The sequence below is a fragment of the Nematostella vectensis genome, chromosome 1, assembly GCF_932526225.1.
Source record: "Nematostella vectensis chromosome 1, jaNemVect1.1, whole genome shotgun sequence".
NCBI classification, from domain to species: Eukaryota; Metazoa; Cnidaria; class Anthozoa; order Actiniaria; family Edwardsiidae; genus Nematostella; species Nematostella vectensis.
This window is the reverse complement of record NC_064034.1, coordinates 906,022-928,378: the sequence shown is the minus strand read 5'-3', so window position 1 is coordinate 928,378 and position 22,357 is coordinate 906,022. Positions and strand designations below refer to the sequence as shown.

The window sequence follows — 22,357 nt, the reverse complement described above, 5'->3', positions numbered from 1 at the left end:
TGGGGTTTTCAATCTTTTAGAAGTTGATTATTTTTTTACAGTCAACTTCAAGGCCGTCAGCTGTTAGTGCTAGCTGCCAGTAAATCTTGCTACATTTAAAAGACTTTAATTTATATGCTCACAGGAGAGACTGCCTCTAACTTGGGCATAGCAATGGATGAGCTCATGAGGCATCAGCCGACTTTAATGACTGACACAATGAAGGCAATTGTGAAGGTATGCTTTGGTTTGTTTCTTTGATAGGGGTCTGACCATTCTCATTGCATTGATGGTATCTCCAGCTAGCATTTTTGTTGTTTTGCTGGTCGTAATAACAATGCTACATCAAACTCCTCTGCTGTGCGCATGGTTGGGTTAGGCTCATTGTGTAGAAGCTTATAGACCCTGGGCTTTGCAGAAACAACTTCAGTCTTGGACGGTGGAATTTGTGTAGTACATGTGGTGGTGGTTTCATGGGGGAGGGGTGGGTTGATGGTTTCTTAAGCTCTATTTATAAGAACCCCGGGATAGCCTAAATTTTCATGCACAGCATTTCAAACTGTTCAACAAATTTATTGTCGGTTGAATATGCACAGCTTGAAACCCGTTGGTAAAAAACGTTCATATATAAAGAAACATGCGTCAAAAAAGTGGGGGGGGGGGGGGGCAGCCCCCCTGCCCCTCCTCTTCCGCCGCCGGCTTCAGGTGTATTCTGTGTAGTGCATACATAGCTAACCAACCTCCTGCCGGGCTTTGAGGAGGACAATACAACTATTGTCTTGTGTTGTACAGATAGACCCAGAGTAATTCAGACATTTGTCTTTTTTGGTCGATTGCTTTGTTTCAAACAGTTATACCAATGTTTTTATTGTTAGATTATGGAGCAGCTCTGCAACATGGGTTATGACCCTAAGAACATTGGCTATAAGATAACAGATGATGAACAGGAAGGGGCATTGGAGGTACAGAGCGCCCAAGTCCAGGCGGCAAACCTGCTGTCTCAGCCCAGTGAAGACCCTATGACCGATGATGAGTATGATGATGATGACAGGTTCAGCTTCACCAGCGCAACTAGCTCTAAAGCATCTGCAGATGCAGAGAGTGGCAAGGACAGAGATGTCATAAAGTAAGTGGGATCAAACTGGTGAAACTTGGTATTCATTGAATGTAATGTAAATTTGAGATGTGCTTTACATAATGGTGAAAGAGAGGTACACAAAGCCGATTGACCGGTTAACTTGTTATTTTGTTGTTAGGAATGCTGGAGAAGAGAAGAGAGAATTTATCCCCCTTGCTGATTACATACTCAATGTGGTAAGATCTACAGTATTTATTCCTTTAAAAAATAGAATTACATTAAAAAGTATTGCAATTGGATTGGGAAGAGTTCTACTTACCACGGTACTGCTATTTCTAAGTCTTGTAAAAAATAATTTTGTTTGTAGGTGAAGTTTGTGGATGCAATTCTGAGCAACAATTCAACTGATGATCACTGCCAGGAGTTTGTTCGACACAAAGGCCTCCTCCCACTACTCAGCATTTTTGGTCTTCCCAATCTTCCACTTGACTTCCCATCTACTCCCTCATGCCAGGCAGTCTCAAGTGTCTGCAAGTCACTTCTGGTATGCATGTTACAGAAATGGTTTCTTTGGGAAGATTTATCTATCACTACTATCAATTAATGGATGGTTGCATTGATGGTATCTCCAGCTAGCATTTCTGTTGTTTTGCTGGTCGTAATAACAATGCTAAATCAAACTTGTCTGCTGTGCGCATCGTTGGGTCAGGCTCATTATGTAGTAGCTTATAGACCCTGGGCTTTGCAGGCACAATTTTGCCAGTTGGTTGGTCAGTCTCAATCACATTCTGTATTTACTGTCCTTAGATGCTGGCACATGAGCCTCAAGTACTGAAACAGGGCCAGCTTTTCTTGAAGAACAGCCTCAACAAGCTACAGTCGAGTGTCTACTGTCCAACAGAGAACACAGACCTGTCCATTTGTCATGAGGTGGTGTCTGCTGCCAAGCCAGCTCAGGCCATGCACTCACCGCAGCAGACGCCTTTGCTCCATGCTGTCACTGCTGTACATGCTTATGTTTCTATGTTTCTTTATGTAAGCCGTGCAGGGCAGGTGAGAACAGTGAAACTGTACATTATATTTTTATACTGTAATTGCTTGATTAAGCTCCTACCCTGAGTTAATATATGATATTTGTATACTGTAATTGCTTGATTAAGCTCCTTCCCTGAGTTAGTACATGATATTTGTATACTGTAATTGCTTGATTAAGCTCCTTCCCTGAGTTAGTACATGATATTTAAATACTTTAATTATAATAATAATGCTCGTTTATTTCAACCGTTTGCAGTTCTTTTACAACTGAATTACCGGTAGGGTCAGCTAACTACAAAATACATTACACCATACATAATTCATAATAACATTAAATCCCCAGCATATTGCGCTGAGACGAATTTGGAAAAACGGTCCGTGCGACCCGGAACCACACTATGTGAGCGCTTAGATCTTAGGGAGTATGGCGAGTTGGAGGATATAAGTCTGCTTGACACTAGGGGGTATAAGACGCTCCCCTGTTTGATATTGCTTATGAATTTTCTGCACACATTGTGACGCCGCGCCTCTAAAGAAGACAAGCATGCGCGTTCGAGGGCGTCCTCGTAGCTAAGGCCACTACCGAAAATTATTCCTAGAGATCTTTTTTGAATTCTTTCTAAGGCAGCACATAGGTATTGCGGAAGGTTGGAAAAGACAACGCAGGCATACTCTAAGATGGACCTTATAAGAGAACAGTACACAGACACTAAATCCCTTTCTGAGACACCACATGATTTTAGTTTTCTGAGTGCATAGAGACGACGGTTTGACTTTTTGATCACATAGTCACAGTGCGATGACCAACTAAGGTCCGAAGAGATATACACACCGAGTAGCTTGAAACTGGTGACTGACTCAATAACGGAACCGCCGACCGCTATTGGTTGGCACTGAGAACTATTGTACTGTAAAAAATCAACCCGCATCTCCTTGCACTTACTAGGATTTAACAGCATGTTATTATTTTGTGCGAAATTGTTGACATTATTTACCATATGTCTCATGACAGATGGAGCGTTGCGAGGAATTATTTCTAGAATAGATAAGTCATCAACGTATTTCACCCTAGGACCCCAGGCGCGCACTAGATCATCTACCATAACTGCAAATAAAATGGGGCTCAATTTGGTTCCCTGAGGAATTCCACCATTTGGGTATTTACAAGCTGATGACGAGTTAGCAATTTGGACACTCTGTGACCTGCCTTGAAGAAAAGCGGCAACCCACCTGACTAAGGAGGGGTGTAACCCATAGCTAGAAAGCTTACTTAGCAAGATACGATGATCAATAATATCAAAGCCCTTTTTGAAGTCTGCAAAAAAGAATCTTAGCGAACAGTTGCCATTATCCAGCGCTTCTAATGCGAGATGTAATAAATAGACTAACGCTTGAGAAGTTGATCTACCTGCAAGGGCGAACTGTTTGGGGTCAAGTTTACTAGTTAATGAGGGCGTAATCCGGGACAAGGTGAAACTTTCCATTATTTTAGCGACTTGACTTGTTAAAGAAACTGGTCTAATGTCTTTTTCTACAGACTTAGCGGGTTTCTGCTTGGGAAGGGGTTTTACAATTGCACTTTTCAGCAGGGAAGGGAGCGATCCCTCAACCAATGACGCGTTGTAAATGTCACTAACAACGGGACCAAGCTCATGAGCAAACTCCTTTAAGATTATGTTCGGGAGACCGTCCGGGCCAGGGGCTTTTTTTACTTTGATCCCACGGAGCGCTAATTCTGCTTCCATATCATTGCTTCCATATCATTGCTTGATTAAGCTCCTTCCCTGAGTTAATACATGATATTTGTATACTGTAATTGCTTGATTAAGCTCCTTCCCCGAGTTAGTACATGATATTTGAATACTTTAATTGCTTGATTAAGCTCCTTCCCTGAGTTAGTACATGATATTTGTATACTTTAATTGCTTGATTAAGCTCCTTCCCTGAGTTAGTACATGATACATGTATTTGTATACTTTAATTGCTTGATTGAGCTTCTTCCCTGAGTGAGTACAGGATATTTGTATACTTTGCTTGATTAAGCTCCTTCCCTGAGTTAGTACATCTGAATACTTTAATTGCTTGATTAAGCTCCTTCCCTGATTTAGTACATGATATTTGTATACTTTAATTGCTTGATTAAGCTCCTTTCCCGAGTTAGTACATGATACATGTATTTGTATACTTTAATTGCTTGATTGAGCTCCTTCCCTGAGTGAGTACAGGATATTTGTATACTTTGCTTGATTAAGCTCCTTCCCTGAGTTAGTACATTATATTTGTATACTTAATTGCTTGATTAAGCTCCTCCCCTAAGTTAGTACATGGTATTTGTATACTTTAGTTGTATTACTTTACCACATGGTAGATTTTCTTGTATATGCACAATACTCTAACAGTGTTGTACCTCCATTATACAATGTACTGTAAGTCAAAGCATAAAATCCAGGCTCCACTTTAATATCCTGGCCTTTAATTCAGTGCTAAAAATCTATTTCTGATAAATTATTCCATAGATTGCTTCAATTGTTTGTGTTCAAATGTTCCAGATGGACCTGCGCACCATGTGTGTTAACCACTGGGGCTCTCAGATGGGTGTGTCAATTCTCAAGCAGCTGGGAGAGTTGCACATGTCTCTTCAGTGGGAGATGACTGTCCTTGAGACACTGGTGAAGGAGGAAAATGACTTTGCTAACAACTCCAACGATGCTGCACCCGAATCTTCAGGTAAATAGAAAAGAAACTCTAAGATGAAACATGTACATGCAGTGAGTATATACATGCCCTGTTTATCTGTTGTGAGTGTTTGTGTAAGTAACCTTTGTACATAGCTGCAATAAGTCTTCAATTTACTTTTTCATGTACCACAGTAAAAGGCCTTGTCAGTGTGGTGTCTGACAGCAAGCAAGTCCCTGGAGCAAGCAAGAAGGCGGAAGAACCTCCTCTGCAGCCCTCCCAGCAACGTATCATCAAGCAGCTCCTGCAGCTTATAACCAATGTCAACAAGTGTCTGTCAGAGTTCTTCAGCCTGCTGCTTCGCCTGAGTGTTGGGACGGCCCATAGACAAAGGCGCACCCCTCACAGTATGGTGACACCTGGTATGCCATCTGCAAATGCCAGGCATGTGACAGCAGAACTGTGCAAGGTGCTGCACAGTGCTTTGTCCTGGCAAGGAGCTGCAGCAGATAAATCCTCCCCAGAACTAAGGTACAGTTCTCAGGAATGGCTGAGGTCAAAGGTGTCATTTTGCTAGAGTATAAGAAAACCTGATGCACAACAGTGTTAATGTATCACTGTGTTTCATAGGCTGCACTTCTATGTTTCAACTATCAAATTTGCATCCAAGCTGCTGTTTGATGATAAGAAGTTCCCATACCACCTCATGTTACAGCAGTTCATGATGTCAGGAGCATTAGACAGTCTATTTGAGTAAGTAATGTTCTCAATTTTTATTGATAGGTATTCTTATAATTCAGGATATGGTCTTGTAAAAAAAAGTCTTACAATGTTTGTTTATTCTATTGGTTTGATAAGGATAATCCTTCAGGTAGCAGGGATATCACTGTAGATATTTAGAGCTAATAGCAATAAATCCATACAGTAAGATTTAGTTATTACAGATATTCTGTCAAGCCATAAAATGTTAGTGAAAATTTGTTTTGCCCCCACAGTTCCTGTTTTCTGTTATCTTTGACATCATACTTGTGCTCATTTCCTAGGCAGTTCACATGGGTGCTGACACAGGGAGGCAAGGTGCCACTCCAGGGGGCTGTCAACCACCCTGACATGCCTGAGGGTACAGAGGAGACCCTAGATGCTTGGCTTGTCCTGATTGACAAGCTAGCCAACCCCAAGGCTTTACTGGAGTCACCACATAGTCTGCCTGCAGTGTCTAACAGTGATGGGTTTGTACAGTTCAAGCCTGTGCAGTTTCTGATACGAGTCCAGAAGGTAAATAGATATTATGTAAGAATAAGGTTGTGCATTGAATTACAGAAATAACAAGTTGTAATGCACCATAAATGCACAATTTATAACACCGTAAAATATTGGATCTAATCAAACATGGACTATGATATGTCATATTAAACTAGCTCAATTTCCATGCTATTTGCCAGACCAATTTCTTGTTTACTGGGCATTTTTGGTTCTCCCACCACTTCTTTTGCAACAAGATGATTGTCTATCTTAGAAGTACAGTACATGTTAAACATACAGAATATCTCACTGTTTTTATATTTTCTTGTTACAGAGAGCATTCATGTGTGTGGGTTATCTTTGGGGCCAAAAGCCAATGAAAGTGCATGGCTCGCACATGGCAGAAACAATGCTATCAATCCTGTGTAACATCTTTCAAGGGGAGAGCATGATCAATGAGAAGCTTGGGACAACCAAGGAGTCCACAAGTAACGCTCTTCCCATTGCTACACCAGCGGCTGCAATACCAGCAGTAGCAGCAGCAGCAGCAATGCCAGCAGCAGCAACTCCTGCAGCACCAGTACCCGCCCCTTCTGCCCCGCCTCAACCTGAGATCAATGAGCAGCACCTGCAGCAGGTACTGTGCTGGCCAGTGTTTTAATTTAGCATTTTCCACTTAATAGAAATGGCCTTTCAAGTAGTGCTCCACCGTATACACACTTACATGTTAAAAGTGACTTCAAAAAGAAAAATGTATTCAGTTTGTGATCATCAGTATTGGATGATCAGACCCCAAAATGACAAAAAGTCTATGGTATAGTGGTAAGGAAGTGCATATATGTTTCTTTTGTGTGTTTAATAGCTGATGGACATGGGGTTCACCCGTGAGCATGCTCGGGATGCTATACTGAACACCAACAGTCTGGAACAAGCCACAGAGTACATTCTCGCCCATCCACACCCATCAGCTGCTCCAGCACACCCCCCACCTGTGGTAAGATTGCTTGACCCTCCCTACATCAATTGCGTACATAAGTGGGGGAATTACGTACCCAAATATCTCAAAGCACTTTATCTCCTCTCAATTTCGCGAACATATGTCCACATGTTTGAGAGGGGTACTGTACCTTGGGGTAGGAGGTATCCTGAGGTACATTAGGGTGTCTTGTAGAGGGAGTGAGAGGTACCTTGTGGTAGAGTGTCTTGTAAAGGGCTGACTGTGAGGTACCTTGGAATAGGAGGTACCCTGAGGTACATTAGGGTGTCTTGTAGAGGGTGTGAGAGGTACCTGGTGGTAGGGTGTCTTTTAAAGGGCTGACTGTGAGGTACCTTGGGGTATGAGGTACCCTGCGGTAGGGTGTCTTGTAGAGGGTGTGAGTACACATGTGGTAGTGTGTTTTGTAAGAGGGCTGACTGTGTGAAGAATCCCTGGGGTAGGGTGTATCGTAGAGGGCTGACTGTGTAAGGAACCCCTTGGGTAGGAGAACCCTGTAGTATGGTAGGGTGTCTTGTAGAGGGCTGACTGTGTGAGGAACCCCTGGGGTAGGGTGTCTTGTAAGAGGGCTGACTGTGTGATTTTGTCCACAGGAGGTACCTGTTCAGGCTCCTGAACCAGACTTTGGTGATGACTTCGAGATGTCAGAAGAAGACCAGATGATGAGAGCTATTGCCTTATCTCTTGGACAAGACATATCACCAATGATTGTAGACCAGGTGATTTCATATTATCCATTTGGCTTTTATTAACTCTCAAAATAATCCAACTGAATTCCATCCAGCTCTCTTCAAGACATTTAAGTCTCCTGGGAATGGCTATTATAAACCGGTACCAATGGCTCAATTATTGTTACTGCATTACTGTTTTTGCCTTGATTGTTTGTTTTCATGCATCCCTTTTCTTTCCTGTGTGCTCAGCCACCCCCACCTCCCCAGAAAGAGCCACTCAAAGAACCTAAAGAGCTCACTGAAGATGAGGAGCCACTGGCCAAAGATCTCATTGACCACTTTACCATTAATATTTTTGCTGGGTGTCGGAACCTGTTAGAAGAGATCCCTGACACAGTGTACCAGATCTGCAAGCTGATTGCCACTGTGTCCAAGAGGAATGGTGCTCAGTGGAGAGACATGGTGCTCAAGTTTATCCTTGTCCAGGTTTGTACTGCTATAATGAACTATTTATTGTCCATGTTTGTACTACTATAATGAACTGTTCCTTGTCAAGGTTTGTACTGCTGTAATGAACTGTTCCTTGTCCATGTTTGTACGGCTATAATGAACTGTTCCTTGTCCAGGTTTGTACTGCTATAATGAACTATTCATTTTCCATGTTTGTACTGCTATAATGAACTATTCATTGTCCATGTTTGTACTGCTATAATGAACTGTTCATTGTACACGTTTGTACTGCTATAATGAACAGTTCCTTGTCCATGTTTGTACTGCTATAGTTGAACTGGGTGTATCACCAATTACTAAACCTTTACTATGAACCTGTCTGTCTTCTGCCATATGTTCTGTCATAGAATTTTTACTTAAGAGTTACTGTTCCAGATTGAAATTGATGTGAAAGCAGTGATTAGCACATGCAGCCTGGAAAACAGCAGGAACAAGTTTGATGAAATGATGTCGCAGATGTGCAATATGCAGGAAGCGGGTCGACTATCGTCTCTCCTACATCTCCTTTGCCTCATGTTTGAGGTATGTAACTTGATGATTCATTGCCTGGGAACCTTCAGAACAATATATATGTAAGAAAAGTTCACACACCAGATGTAAAAACGCTGTTATGAAATTATGGTGTTTGTTCTTGATAGCAGATTTCTTGCACCTCATGCCTTGGCACCAGAGCATATTGTTGTTTCCTTCAATAGCTGCTCGCTTCCTGTTATCTATCTAATGTTGATATTACTTGGTGGTGGCAGGAAATGAAGCTGTCTTGTGCAGTTATTGTAGAGGAATTTGGCATCCTGTCAGCACTACTGGAACTGTTGGACATGTGCCAAGGGACACTTATGCACCAAGTTCTCATACCTGCAGAACCTACCACTCCCAAGTAAGTCAGCCCCTATCTCTGCCTATGTTATACTGCATTAGGCTGGAATTAAGGAAAATGGTGAACCTACCACTCCCAAGTAAGTAAACCCTATCCCTGCCTATGTTATACTTTATTAGGGATGGAATTAAGGAAAATGGTGAACCTACCACTCCCAGGTAAGTAAACCCTATCCCTGCCTATGTTATACTTTATTAGGGATGGAATTAAGGAAAATGGTGAACCTACCACTCCCAAGTAAGTATACCCTATCCCTGCCTATGTTATACTGCATTAGGGATGGAATTAAGGAAAATGGTGAACCTACCACTCCGAAGTAAGTCAACCCCTATCCCTGCATATGTTATACTGCATTAGGGATGGAATTAAGGAAAATGGTGAACCTACCACTCCCAAGTAAGTCAGCCCCTATCTCTGCCTATGTTATACTGCATTAGGCTGGAATTAAGGAAAATGGTGAACCTACCACTCCCAAGTAAGTAAACCCTATCCCTGCCTATGTTATACTTTATTAGGGATGGAATTAAGGAAAATGGTGAACCTACCACTCCCAGGTAAGTAAACCCTATCCCTGCCTATGTTATACTTTATTAGGGATGGAATTAAGGAAAATGGTGAACCTACCACTCCCAAGTAAGTATACCCTATCCCTGCCTATGTTATACTGCATTAGGGATGGAATTAAGGAAAATGGTGAACCTACCACTCCGAAGTAAGTCAACCCCTATCCCTGCATATGTTATACTGCATTAGGGATGGAATTAAGGAAAATGGTGAACCTACCACTCCCAAGTAAGTCAACCCCTATCCCTGCCTATGTTATACTGCATTAGGGATGGAATTAAGGAAAATGGTGAACCTACCACTCCCAAGTAAGTCAAGCCCTATGCATGCCAACTTAACAGTGCATGAAGGGAATTAACAAAAATTGAGAATCACAGTTTCACAACTAATCCCACAATTTCAGTTATCAAAATAATCTCTTGGCACATTCTTCACTCACATTCTTCAAAGTTACATTAAAAACGACTTATACACATTATTTTAACACCTGATTTCCCTATCCACTTTACTGCCCTACATTAGTATCAGTTTGACAGAAATGTAACACACTGTTTGCCTAGGTGGCTTTGTCCACTTCTGCTCTTGCTGGATCTTTATGAGAAGACTGCATTATCCTCCAAGCGCAAGAAACTGCACGACAAGGTTTTTGGTGTTATATAATATCTATATATTTTGATCAAATAAGCAGATAGACAAGGTTTTTGATGTTATGTAATATATATATGTTGGTCAAATAAGCAGATAAACAAGGTTTTTGATGTTATATAATATATATATATATATATATATATATATATATATATATATATATATATATATATATTGATCAAATAAGCAGACAATCTGATTTTCGCTGTAGTGATATTAGTTGTACATTAAATGCATGATCAATACACCAAGATTATCCACTTGGTATTAATCATATTCCAGTGCACTACCCATGTGTGGCGGTGGTTTGATGACCGTAGTGGGCGCTGGTACGCCTATAGTCCCACCAATAACGAAGCTATTGATGCAGCTTATCGTAAAGGGGAGACAAAAACCCGGTGAGTAACCACTAGGACATGGATATTAATCAAAATGTTCAGGGTCGTCGAGTAGATTACACTAACAAGTTTTGTTTTCAACAGATTTTTGGCTGGCAGGCGGCATTACAGTGTAAACTTTTCTACTATGGTTCAGGTAATTGTTTAATCCTGATGCAAAGTTGCAATGGCACCTTGGTCTTGCACTTATCACACATCTAACTGTATGTTGCACTTATCACACATAGATCAATGAAGACTCTGGTAGTAGGCGACCTGTGATGCTTGAAACAGTTTATGAATCTTCACTTAGCAACAAGTTTATTGGTAATGATAAACCCAGCAATTCATCATCTGCCCAGAAATCATCTGATGTCGCTACAGCCCAGCAGGGTACTCAGAAAGCAAATGCTGACACAGCAACCAGTAATGGGAAACCAGGTAATATAAACACTCATTGTTATATACACAAGTATATAACAAGTCACAATTATGTGACTTGTATATTATCAAATATGTATATGTAATTCCTTTAGAACAATTTTAATTACACCTTTTATACTGAAAGATAGACATTTCAAAGTTGCATTATGTAATTTGAGTGAATAAATAAACGATTTATTGATTGTTTGTGTGGTGGTTATACTATATCACTGGTCTTTATTGGCAGACATATGTCGAAGTACCAAATTGCTGTCTGACAGAAATGTATTTCTGTCTCAAAATTTTTTTTTCTTATCTCAGAAGCACAAAAAGCACTGTGCTACTCTGTCTCTTTATAGCCAGATTAAATCTACCGTTGGTAATTACTTTATTAGAAGATTTTCATGATTCACTATAATTCGAAGATTACTTGACACCTTCCACTTGTTTATGGATTGTTAGCAGACTGGTTGATTGCTGTTAGTTGATGATTATATTCGTTTTTACTCTGATGAAACAGATGACACACTAGGACGGAATGAGACTACAGCAAGACAGGGCACTATTGTTTTTATGCCACTCTGTGACGTTTTTCTTACTATGAGAATCTGTAGTTGCAGGTACATCTAAGGAAGAGGGGAAGGAAGTAGATGATCGCACAGTTGAGAGTATGGATGACGTACAGAAGACAACCATCATAAGGTAAGGGAATGTCTGCATAAGTGGTCACAGAAAGTGTCAAAACGAGTTTTTCTTCTTGTAATCAGTAAAGGGCAGAATATTTTGTTAAAAGAGCGTCGAATCTGTTCAATGATATATTACATGAACCAACAGATCTTGTACAGTATACTATTTAACACAGAAATCCATGCCCATGGTCATCAAGGGTCATCAAGGGTTCTCAAACTACTGATAAATCAACTGCCATAGAATAGCAAAGAAATTATCAGGGAAAAGTCATGAAAAATTAGCAAGTGCTCTACCTATAAAATGGTTCCTACCTTTTTTTGGAAATCTATAGTCTGTTTTGGAAATATTGTTACCCATGGCTACAAAAATACCATGGTATGCAGTAGGTGCACACCTTCTTGGGCTGTCATCTTAATGTTATGTACTTGGTACTATGTAGGTGCTGCACAATGCTTGTCAGAGTCCCTGTCAACAACAATGCCCTTCATGCTGCCCTTCGGCTATGCCTGCGCATAACTCAAGAGCACAAGTATGCAACTCAATTTGTGAACCTGGGCGGTCCAAAGGCAATCATGGGTTTGACCCAGAAATCCTCCTTCCCTGGCTTCCTCTCCATTACTACCCTTCTGCTCCACCACGTCCTTGAAGACACTGTTAACTTTCAGCACACTGTAGACAAGGTCATCCGTTCTGTTGCTGTGAATGGGGTGAGCAGCTCCTCTACTGGAGTCAGCCCTAACTCTGTCGGCGCAAAAGAGATCAACTATGTGTTACGAGTCCTTGGACCTGCTGCCACAAGGGACCCAGAACTCTTCAAAGAGGCTGCCAAGAAGGTGCTGCGGTACGCCATCACCCCACAGCTGCGGCGAGCTCTGGTAGAAGGCAGTGATGTCTACCTCCCCTCCAATCACCCTCACCTGGTTAAGGTGGTCACCTTGCCCAAGCCTGTCAAGCTGCCGGTGCTGTGTGAGGCTGTGCGGGAGGTTGTCTGTGACCTTCTCAATGCTCTGTGTGCCCCTGATGCTGCTACAAGACTTGGTGGCTTTCCAGGGGGCCTGTGTGTCCGTCGCTCTGACAGCCAGATGCTGGGTGAACTGGGCCGCGCCCTTGGGCAACTAGGTGATATGATTGATAGGTTCAGCACTAATACTATGCAGACTCTGTCGCCTGGTCACCCATCATACGGACGGCAGATAACTGGGGAAGACACTACTGTGGATAATGAAGAAATGGCTATGGGTAAGGATCCCAGCATTTACATAGTATTGTTTTGTTAGATGACCTTTGTTGGATGAATATTGTTTAGAACCCCTTATTAAAGTGATTGTCAGCGGAGGATGAGATCATATGGCACCCTCCCTGACACTACAAGTTGGCTTGTTTGTTTGACCGGTGTAATTACGATGACTAATATCATTTCTGTAATATTTGCCTTGTCAGATTCCCAACAGGATGAGGCTCATGAAGGTGCATCAGACAAACCAAAGGACAAGACTCCTCAAGAGGCAACAGAGAAAGAGAAGAAAGAAAAGAAGGATAAAGAAGCCGCTACTAAACCTCTACTGACCAAGTCCGCTATCTTGCGGATCCTGGCTGAACTGGTGAAGACATATGGCGGAGTGGCCCAGCTGATAACAGAGTACACCTACTCACCACCATCGCTTCCTGGCGACAAACAGGTGTATATTGCTCAGCTTCCTTGATTCTAGGTTTTGAAAAATCTTGAAAGTTTAAGAATCAAAGTTAATAGAGCGATCCAAAGTGTTATACCAGATACTGTAGCATGCAAGAATCAATGTTCACTCCATAAGTAGGAGGGATTTTTTGAAGCATTTCTTTGCCATACTGGTTGAATCTTGCAGTTTATCAGATCGGACCACTGAATGTGAAACATATCGCACTGTAAAGCCCAACATTTCAATTGTAAACTCTTTTGGGAAATTCACTCAACTAGAAATTATTGATCAAATATACCTTCAAATGTGGGTGGCAAATGTGATTAGCTGAGAGGTGAGTGTTTGTACAGGTGTGGGACATCTGAGATTGAGATTGCGTAGTCTGTGATTATCAATGTTTTGTCTTAATTATTCCTTGATGACATTAGGACGGAATGAGACTACACTTGCTGTCAATGCAAACTGCATTTTCTTTCTGCTAGTGTTCGCCCTGATAATCACTTTTTTGTTTTTAGTACGAAGGCCCTGTTCTCGCCTACATCTTCGATCATCTTTTATCCTCCAACCAAGATGGCAACAATTCAGACACTCCTGCCTTTGCACGACTACTCTTGGCAGTCATTGCAATGTGCAACCAAGCCCCTGAAGCTCAGCAAATCTTGGTGACTGAACTCAAGGCATCTCTGACCCGTGCACTAGCCTTACCTGAAAAACCAGGCAAGCATGTACGCTTGCAGGCTCTCTTCAGCCTCATCCAGACCATGATAGACTCAGGAGCACGAACACCTCAGCAGGCAGTGGTCCAGCCACCCAACACCACCATGCGACTGCTAACCAAGCGTGGACTTATAACCGATCTTGCACGTGTGCCTCACAGTCTAGATCTCGCAAGCCCCTACCTGGTTACCACGCTCAATGCCCTGCTTAAACCCTTGGAGAAGCTCTCAAGCATTGTTACTCAGTCTCAGAGTACATCTAGCGGCACGCAGACTAAACCAGCCACGCAGAGTACTGGGGTGGGGACTAGAGATGTGGATGCCACAGATGGATCATCACAAACCCAGCCAGAAGGTAAAACAAGGAAAAGTCTTGAATACAAAGCTAGCTTTAATTGCGTAAACAACAAAAGTTGCTACTTGTCTATTTTATGCAGCTGATTCGGACGGTTTGTGTGTAGAGTAGTATAGATTTTTGTCTTTGCTCTGATGCTTGTCTATTTGGTGCAGCTGATTCAGAAGGTTTGTGTATAAGGTAGTATAGATTTTTGTCTTTGCTGTGATGCTTGTCTATTTAAAGCAGCTGACTCAGACGGTTTGTGTGTAGAGTATTTTTGATGCGTGTGTTTGCTTTAATGCTTGTTTATTTGATGCAGGAACGTCAGGTGAAGGTGACCAGCAACAGGAGCAACAACAGCAGTCAAGCCAAGAGTCGGGGCAAGCAGACTTACAATCTGTGATCCAGGGTAATCTGCTACTGCTATTTTTCATAAATGAAAACAAATACAGCGCGACCAAAAAACCCTAAGCAACCAAAAAAACGTTAAGACAATTAACATACCACACATATTTACAGTCGAACCGCTATTAAGCGGCCCTCTATTGAGCGGTCACCCTCTATTCAACGGTCATTTACCAAAGTCCCGATTTTCCCCCCTTATGTTTACTGTAAATTTGACCTCTATTGAGCGATCACCTCTATTAAGCGGACGCGGTCACCAAAGGAGGGTCCCAATTGGTTGATTTCATTGTTTTTCACCTCTATTAAACGGTCATCATCAACATTTGTCAGCATGACAACAGATAGTGCACGTCATATTTCGTCATATTTTTAACTGTCTAATCTAATTACTATGGCTAATTGTCTTGTGAGACTTGTGTGGTCTTGTGCGTATCAGTCGCATCAAATTCCTCGATTACCAATTTCCGCTTTAGCCAGCTAGAAGAAAAACTGTCACCTTCAAATATGTATTCACAAGGAATCTCGAGTCCATAGCCACCACCTCTGTTCACCCACTTCCCTTTGACTACGACTTTCTCACAGTTCGTAGGTCTCTTGAGATATTTGGTAACCCACGTTGACATCAGTTTGGGAAATGCCTGATAACTTCGTAATCGTCAACTAGAGTATTCGGGTGACCGTCTCCATCCATTACTGTTTTGTCTGCTTTTTCTCTTACGATTGCAACAGCATTCGGATCCTTTATTTTAGTTGGTTCCCGCATAAGTTTGTAAACATCTTCTAGTGCTGGTTCCCACTCAGTCATGTATTCATGGTATCCCTGAATGAATGCAACTGGGTCAGATTTGTTGGGTACGGCAACGCACTGCGAGTTTTTGATTCGACTTCAAAAATCTCGCTTAATGCTTAAACGCTTAATGACGGATATCGGCCGAAACGACGCATGTAACATCACCTTAACGCACTCATTTACATTACATAACGCCAGCGAAAGTAGCTCATGCTCATAGAATTGGGCAAAGCCACAAGAGCCATATAGGCAAAAACAAACTGACTAGGCGGTTTCAAACATTTCTGGATCAAATTTGAATGCACCAGGCCCCGTCTTAGGGCTAACACGATTGTTACTGTTGTTTGTTATAATAAAAAGTTCTTACGTATAATTACAGCCCGATTTACGCTAATTTAGGGGCGAAAATAGCGAAACCTGTATTAAGCCGTCAACCGTTACTGTTTGTACAGTAACACATTGAAAAAAATTGCATCCTATTCCAAGATATTCCTTTCTTATTACCAGGAAATTAGTTATAATTATAGCAAAAGGTTTTAGTTGCTTCTAAGCAGCGTTTCTAAGCAGCAATTTTTTGGAAAGAATGCATAGTAAGCCTTGATATGCTCTTTAGCCTGCTTCAAACTAAGCTGTCTAGAGCTTTGTAGCACAACTAGGAAACTGCTAATATATAGATTTAGGCACTGCCTAAAAGTGGAGCCAGCATTGAACGCCTTTTGTATTGACTGATCGAATTATTTTTGGGGGATCTAGGATCCTGCTCTTTACTGAGATTTATTTATTGTACCAACCAAATGGATCCAGGCCTTAATTCAATATTTTAAATTATGCAGTACATCAAAGTTAACAAACACAATTCCTGGTGTAAATATGGCTGTCAAAGTTGTCAAGAGTCTAATGGTAAATTTTTATTTCCCCACCATAGAAGTTCCATTATGAATATTTTTTAATCAAAACGATACTCCGACAAGCTTTGCCCTTGTGCAGAATATGTCATGGATGTAACAGCATTCCAAAGATTCCAAATGATATATTTAGACTGTTTAACTGCCATACTGTAAATCAAATGTATCAATTTAGTGGTGATTCTCTCCTTTATTGGACTGAATATTCAGAAAAATGTCTGGGAATTAAAATCCACAAATGTATCTCCTTTCATGCATTACATATTGGTGCACCCACCCTTTACCATATAGTGGCCTTGTTGTTGGTGGGCTACTCCAAAATGAATGCAATGGAGAGAAAAACAGATTGATTTTGGAAGCAAATCATAAAAAATACATCTAAGACATCACTGACAGTGCTAAAATGCTAACTTCTAATTTCAAACCAAACCCTTTCATTGATCTATGTTTGGGGTAGAGAGGAAACAGCTAAGAATATCAATTGACTAAAAAATTGTTGACGGGAGAGGAGAAATAAAGGAAATCGACTCAACTTGAAAGGTTTGGTGAAAAAAATATAAGAGTAATGAAAACAATTTGATTGAGCATTTATTGACATTTCCCCTTTCCCATTATCTTAACCCTTTCACCATCACAGGCCTCTAAAGAGGCCAAGCCTATGCTATCCAAGCTATGTGAAAAGAACATGGTTGTTGCTAGTGTTATATAGTTTAATTATCTTGCCCTAAAAAACCCTTCCCCTTATAAAAGTTCCATTAATGTATATTTGTAAAGCTACATTCTGACAAGCTTTGTCGGTGCGAAGAACAAGTAATGGATGAAACAGGATTTCAAAGATATTATATAGTGTCAGACACAGGTTTAGATGAGATGCAATACTGAAGTTTTCATGTACCATTTTAAGTGGTGATTTCCCATCCTCATGGGAATTAATATCTACAAATATACATCCAGTAATGCATTATATTTTGGTGTTTTTAGAAACCCTGGATCCAACCATTCCAATAAAATAAATCTGAACCTCTAAAATAAATGTTATGGGAAATAGACTGACTTGGAAAGGAAATCCTAAAAAGAGGATATAAGTGAAAGTACTAAATGAAAATTTCTAATTCAAAAATCAAATTTGTTCATTAATTTATTTTTGGTGTAGAGGGGAAATAGCAAAGAGCATCAATTGCATAAAAATTGGAGAAGTAGGAGAAGTAAAAGGAAGAAATGTGACTCTTCTTTAAATGTTTGAAAAGAAAATATAACAATAATAAGTATATGAAAATTTTATTCAGTACTTTCCTAAAATATTCCCTCATTATCATCCCCTCATTATCATCCCCTCATTCTCATTATCTTTAAGTTGATAGAAAACTGTTTTCTTTACAGATTTATTATTTAAAAAGCAAAAGGTTGTTTTTAGTTTTATATTATATAAGTGTCTTGTTCTAAAAAAAACCTATTGAGTGTGTACTGCTGAATCACATTGTAATGAACTAGTCATTTGTGCCCCCTCCCTTATGGTCCCAAAGAAGTCAGGGGTAAATGTGGGGTTTTAGACCACTTTTTAACCAGAATATGTCAAGAGGGGTGGTGGTATTGACTGTTTTTTACTCTTAACTTGGAAAGAGGCTTTTATTAAAGCCTAATACCCCACCCTTTCCTGGGACCATGGGTGTGGGGGTATCAATTGACTAGTGAATAAGAACTCCCTACTGTTCTCTTCAAGACATGGTTTTAATTCTCATGTCTTCCAGTCTTTAGCATCATCTTGGCCCTCAGGTAATTCCTGGTTCATAAAAGGGTGAAAACAATTATTTATTATTTCTTTCAAAACAATCTTTTCATCAGGCCATTTATAATCTAACTAATTTTCCACTACTATTTAAAACAAAATAAACACAGGAGATGCAAGATGCAGACAATAACAACAATACATATTGACTATAGGGGTTGATTTTTTTTTATCCTCGGTAAGGAAAATTTCTCTTGTGAGTTGAAAAAGTTGCTATATCTTCGAAGGATATGTATCTTTTTAGGACCAAGAGCACAGGATATAAATACAAGAACGGTCTTCTTTAGCAGGATTTGACAAATGCAACACGATATTGGTTAGCCTTTATGAACTATCTCAACACAGTCAATCTGCCCTCAAAGCAAACAAAAAGGACAAGAAAAAGCCCAATAACTGTCATATCCTCAATAGAGAATACAAATCATCGTCCGAAACTCACCTTGCATTTTTTTGTCGCTTTTTTTGTGGTTGTGTTCGCTTTTTAATGTGAACTGTTACTTGCTTAAATTTGCTAGCTAAAACCAAATAAATCTTGGCGTGAATGAATGTTAGTAGATCTCCTTTGGTTGACTTTATCCTTAAGTCACAAAATTTGAGGCAAAATAAATAATCACCACATAATCGACAATAACTTTTTCCCTTGCTCCGTGCTTGTATTTAATTGCCATTACGGGGCCGTGTGGGCCCTGCCGAGTTGCGCGGCTGACTGGCTGGCGAGTGACACCACAGGGTACCCGCGCGATGACCACAAAAACCAAGTCGCATAACTATACCATATTTCTATGCCTATGGGGCTACACGCGCGGCCTGTGGCCGCGCTTGGCTCCGCTATAAAATGTGGTAGGCAATGTTCATGCTTAAATTTACACTGTGAGGGAAATTGAGATTGTTTAGTTAGTGCTTAAAAAACGGCGGTCCAAAAGTCATATTAACAATTTTCTGACCAGTCTTCATTGTTCGATATATAATTTATAAATCTTTTCTTTTTTTTTGGGTGTTATCCAGAGGATGCGCACCATGAGGACACCCAGGATTCAGGCGAGGGTCGGGAGGTAACAGAGAACCTGACGTGGGACCTGGGCGTGACTGGACATGCTATTGTGCCGGTTGAGGAAGAGGATGATGCAGCCCTGGAGGAAGCCCTGGAAGACGTCATGGATGAGATCCTGCAGAGAAACGAGCAAAGACCAAACGGTACTTACACGTGTGTATTTAGTGTGTATAAAGATGAGAAATATTTAAAATCCCACCATGAGGGCTTGTCAGTTTTTAAATCTGTTATTTTTATGGTTCTCATTGTTGTTGTTGTTGTTGCCGTTGTTGTTTTTGCCAATTAAGGTGAACCACGTCTATTCAAAAGGACTGTTTTCCATGCACAGAAAAGAAATCCATCTTCAAAGCGCTCCATAACGATCATTGTTTGCTCAATCTACTAATTCTTTCAAATACTAATATTATGGAAGAAATAAAATAAATTTTGAGTTTATTGTAAAACAAGGTTTTATCCAAATCGATAGCAGAAAAATTGAGATTAATCTGAGATTAATTAAGTATGTAAGCAAAAAGCGACTTTAGTACAAAAACAAACAAAATGTGAGACCCTTTTTAAATATTTAGGAATCAGGCCTAGGAAATATGAGAATATTCTGTTTGGCTGATCTTTTGAACAATTTAAAAAAACAAGATAACAAGAACATCCCAAGGGAATATCGTATAAAAGCATTTTGATGATGAATGATTTTTTTTTATAACAGTCCTTTCAAATAGCACGGGCCGCCTTCAATTTACTTGAGTTTCTACCTTAGGTGCAGAGGGTGACGTGGTTGCGGAAGAGGTGGTATCTCGCCACCACTTGGATGGAGACCTAGTGGAGGAGACTCACTATATTATTGAGGGTAATGACGACGATGAGTCATCATCCAGTGACAGTGAGGATGATGGCGATGATGACGAAGGGTCTGAGGGGGACGCTGAGGGCAATCATCATAGTGACTCGGATAATGAAGAGACGATGGTCATTACGTTTGAAGCTGATGGTGGACATCCTGATGAACAGGACGACAATCAACACCAGGGTATGGAACCTGAAAGTTCGAAATTTTCATCATTTAAAAAAATTCAACCTTCCCTGCATCATTTGATTGTTTAGAAATAGAACTGAGCCGTAATTATTGTAGGATGGATTGATTTATACAGTGATTCAGGGGGTTTCAGTCCACTACCTTTTGCATTTTAATGCCAAGGAAATTTATGCGACGATTAATTTGGATTAACACACTTTGAAACACATAAAGAACTTGCTTGTATGAACTAGCACACACTACAATAATACTTATGCAAACGAAGAAAGCTTTAGTCTGTAACAACAAACTACAGTAAAATGGAATGTTAAAAAGAGAAAGGGTGAGGTTTTTTGCGCGGTAAATAGGGCTGATTGCACTAAAAAGAAACTAGTTAACTCTTAAGCCACAGCTAGTGTAAATGATAACTTGACTACTGCTCTCGTGTGTCTCGTGTGAAATTCTAGATGAAGTTGATGGTGGTCATGATGATGATGAGGATGATGATGATGACGATGCTCGTCACCGCCCACACATGGACGAGAGCCAGGGTGATGTGGTGGTTATGGACGAGGAGGCAGATGATGATGATGATGATGATGAAGATGACGATGACGATGATGAGGACGGTGGAAGTCTAATGGAGGAGGAGACTGCTGACATGATGCAAGATGATGCCTTTGCTGTCTACGAAGATGACAATGTATTTTTGCAAATCCGCGACGGTAAGTGTAGATTTGTATCATTTTTAAATTGCAGTATTCACAGTTTACTCTGAAAATTTCTTCTTTAACCTTGAATCGCAATTTGTAGCGCAAAAACCTTTTCCCATTTGCGAAGAGACATGCTCGAGTTTGAGCTTCTCTCATGGGGTGTAATAGTCATTTCACATTTTGTTGTCTAGACGGGGGTTCCACACGAATAGCTGGTGAACTGCTTCTATCCACAGTTCAAGACGATGACTCCAGTGACTTGATGGGGGACCAGCTGCAGAGGAATCTTCCAATAGGCCGTCACCATGGTGCTGCTGAAGTGCTGCAGCTTAACTCTGGTAATTCATTCTTTTGCAAGTCTTCCCCAGACTTGTTATTTCGTATACATTCAAGGTTGCAGTCCTTGTACTTGGAAAACTTGTGTGTCTTAGCGGGTGGTGCATTGTTATGAATGGCAAAAATTGTTGCGTTTGAAAACTATTTGGACTAACTATTCAGGATAAAATTTATCAAGAATGTATTTTGTTTTTACTCATAACGCGTACAGTACTTGCCCATACATATGATACCCATGAGAGGAAAAATAAAAGTACGCCTGACACAAATACTAGACGCTACGCCTGCCGCCCCTTTTCAGCCACTATGTCAAAATACATCAGCTGTCAATTTTACAATGACTCACGTGGTGGCTAGTCTCCTTCGCAGCCCCCAGCGGTCAGAGTCACAAAGCGCTCCCCGCCCGTAGGGGCTGCTCAGATTCGAACTACATTCCTTTCCCATTGTCTGTACATCAAGATGATGTCAAATGGCTAATCAAACAAAATGTCTCTCCATTGTACAGTTGAGCAAATAAAAAAATACCATTGAACTGTCATTTTGTTTTAGCGCGAAATCATACTCAGCTGAGAAAATTTCAGCTGAGAATTCGAAAAATTCAAAACAGATGAGCGCCAGAGTTCCCAAATAATGGATAGCAATGAATATTACCCCAAAGGAGATCCAAAACATCGACAACCATTGTTTTAATTGTTGTAAAGAGATAATAAGGAGGGACAAAATATGTCCATGTAATACTTGCGCTTCTTTCTCCCATGACGACTTCGAGAATGATTTAGGATGCTGGACCCAACAAGACTCCCTAATCAACAAGTGCAACAGTTTTGTCTTGTGTTTCGAATGTTCCCGCATCTCACAGGGATTACTAG

At 40.7% G+C, this 22,357-nt stretch overlaps 1 protein-coding gene across 4 annotated transcripts in view; it reads left to right on the top strand.

The window, feature by feature from the left end:
* LOC116620378 (E3 ubiquitin-protein ligase HUWE1) overlaps positions 1–22,357 on the top strand; it is a 50,290-nt gene that overhangs the window by 14,795 nt on the left and 13,138 nt on the right. For 2 of the 4 annotated variants that reach the window (XM_032386194.2, XM_032386191.2), the window contains exons 22-49: positions 125–216; positions 855–1,105; positions 1,236–1,293; positions 1,425–1,601; positions 1,865–2,110; positions 4,642–4,819; positions 4,963–5,299; positions 5,399–5,521; positions 5,812–6,043; positions 6,345–6,647; positions 6,873–7,004; positions 7,598–7,723; positions 7,925–8,161; positions 8,561–8,707; positions 8,932–9,062; positions 10,187–10,268; positions 10,557–10,672; positions 10,757–10,808; positions 10,900–11,092; positions 11,689–11,776; positions 12,204–13,003; positions 13,205–13,443; positions 13,956–14,511; positions 14,813–14,902; positions 19,385–19,573; positions 20,185–20,454; positions 20,907–21,164; positions 21,344–21,490. In XM_032386194.2, the coding sequence (XP_032242085.2) occupies positions 125–216; positions 855–1,105; positions 1,236–1,293; positions 1,425–1,601; positions 1,865–2,110; positions 4,642–4,819; positions 4,963–5,299; positions 5,399–5,521; positions 5,812–6,043; positions 6,345–6,647; positions 6,873–7,004; positions 7,598–7,723; positions 7,925–8,161; positions 8,561–8,707; positions 8,932–9,062; positions 10,187–10,268; positions 10,557–10,672; positions 10,757–10,808; positions 10,900–11,092; positions 11,689–11,776; positions 12,204–13,003; positions 13,205–13,443; positions 13,956–14,511; positions 14,813–14,902; positions 19,385–19,573; positions 20,185–20,454; positions 20,907–21,164; positions 21,344–21,490 (5,850 nt within the window). The remainder of the gene's footprint in view (positions 1–124; positions 217–854; positions 1,106–1,235; positions 1,294–1,424; positions 1,602–1,864; positions 2,111–4,641; positions 4,820–4,962; positions 5,300–5,398; positions 5,522–5,811; positions 6,044–6,344; positions 6,648–6,872; positions 7,005–7,597; positions 7,724–7,924; positions 8,162–8,560; positions 8,708–8,931; positions 9,063–10,186; positions 10,269–10,556; positions 10,673–10,756; positions 10,809–10,899; positions 11,093–11,688; positions 11,777–12,203; positions 13,004–13,204; positions 13,444–13,955; positions 14,512–14,812; positions 14,903–19,384; positions 19,574–20,184; positions 20,455–20,906; positions 21,165–21,343; positions 21,491–22,357) is intronic. The other 2 variants (XM_032386193.2, XM_048731908.1) reach the window with 2 other exon arrangements.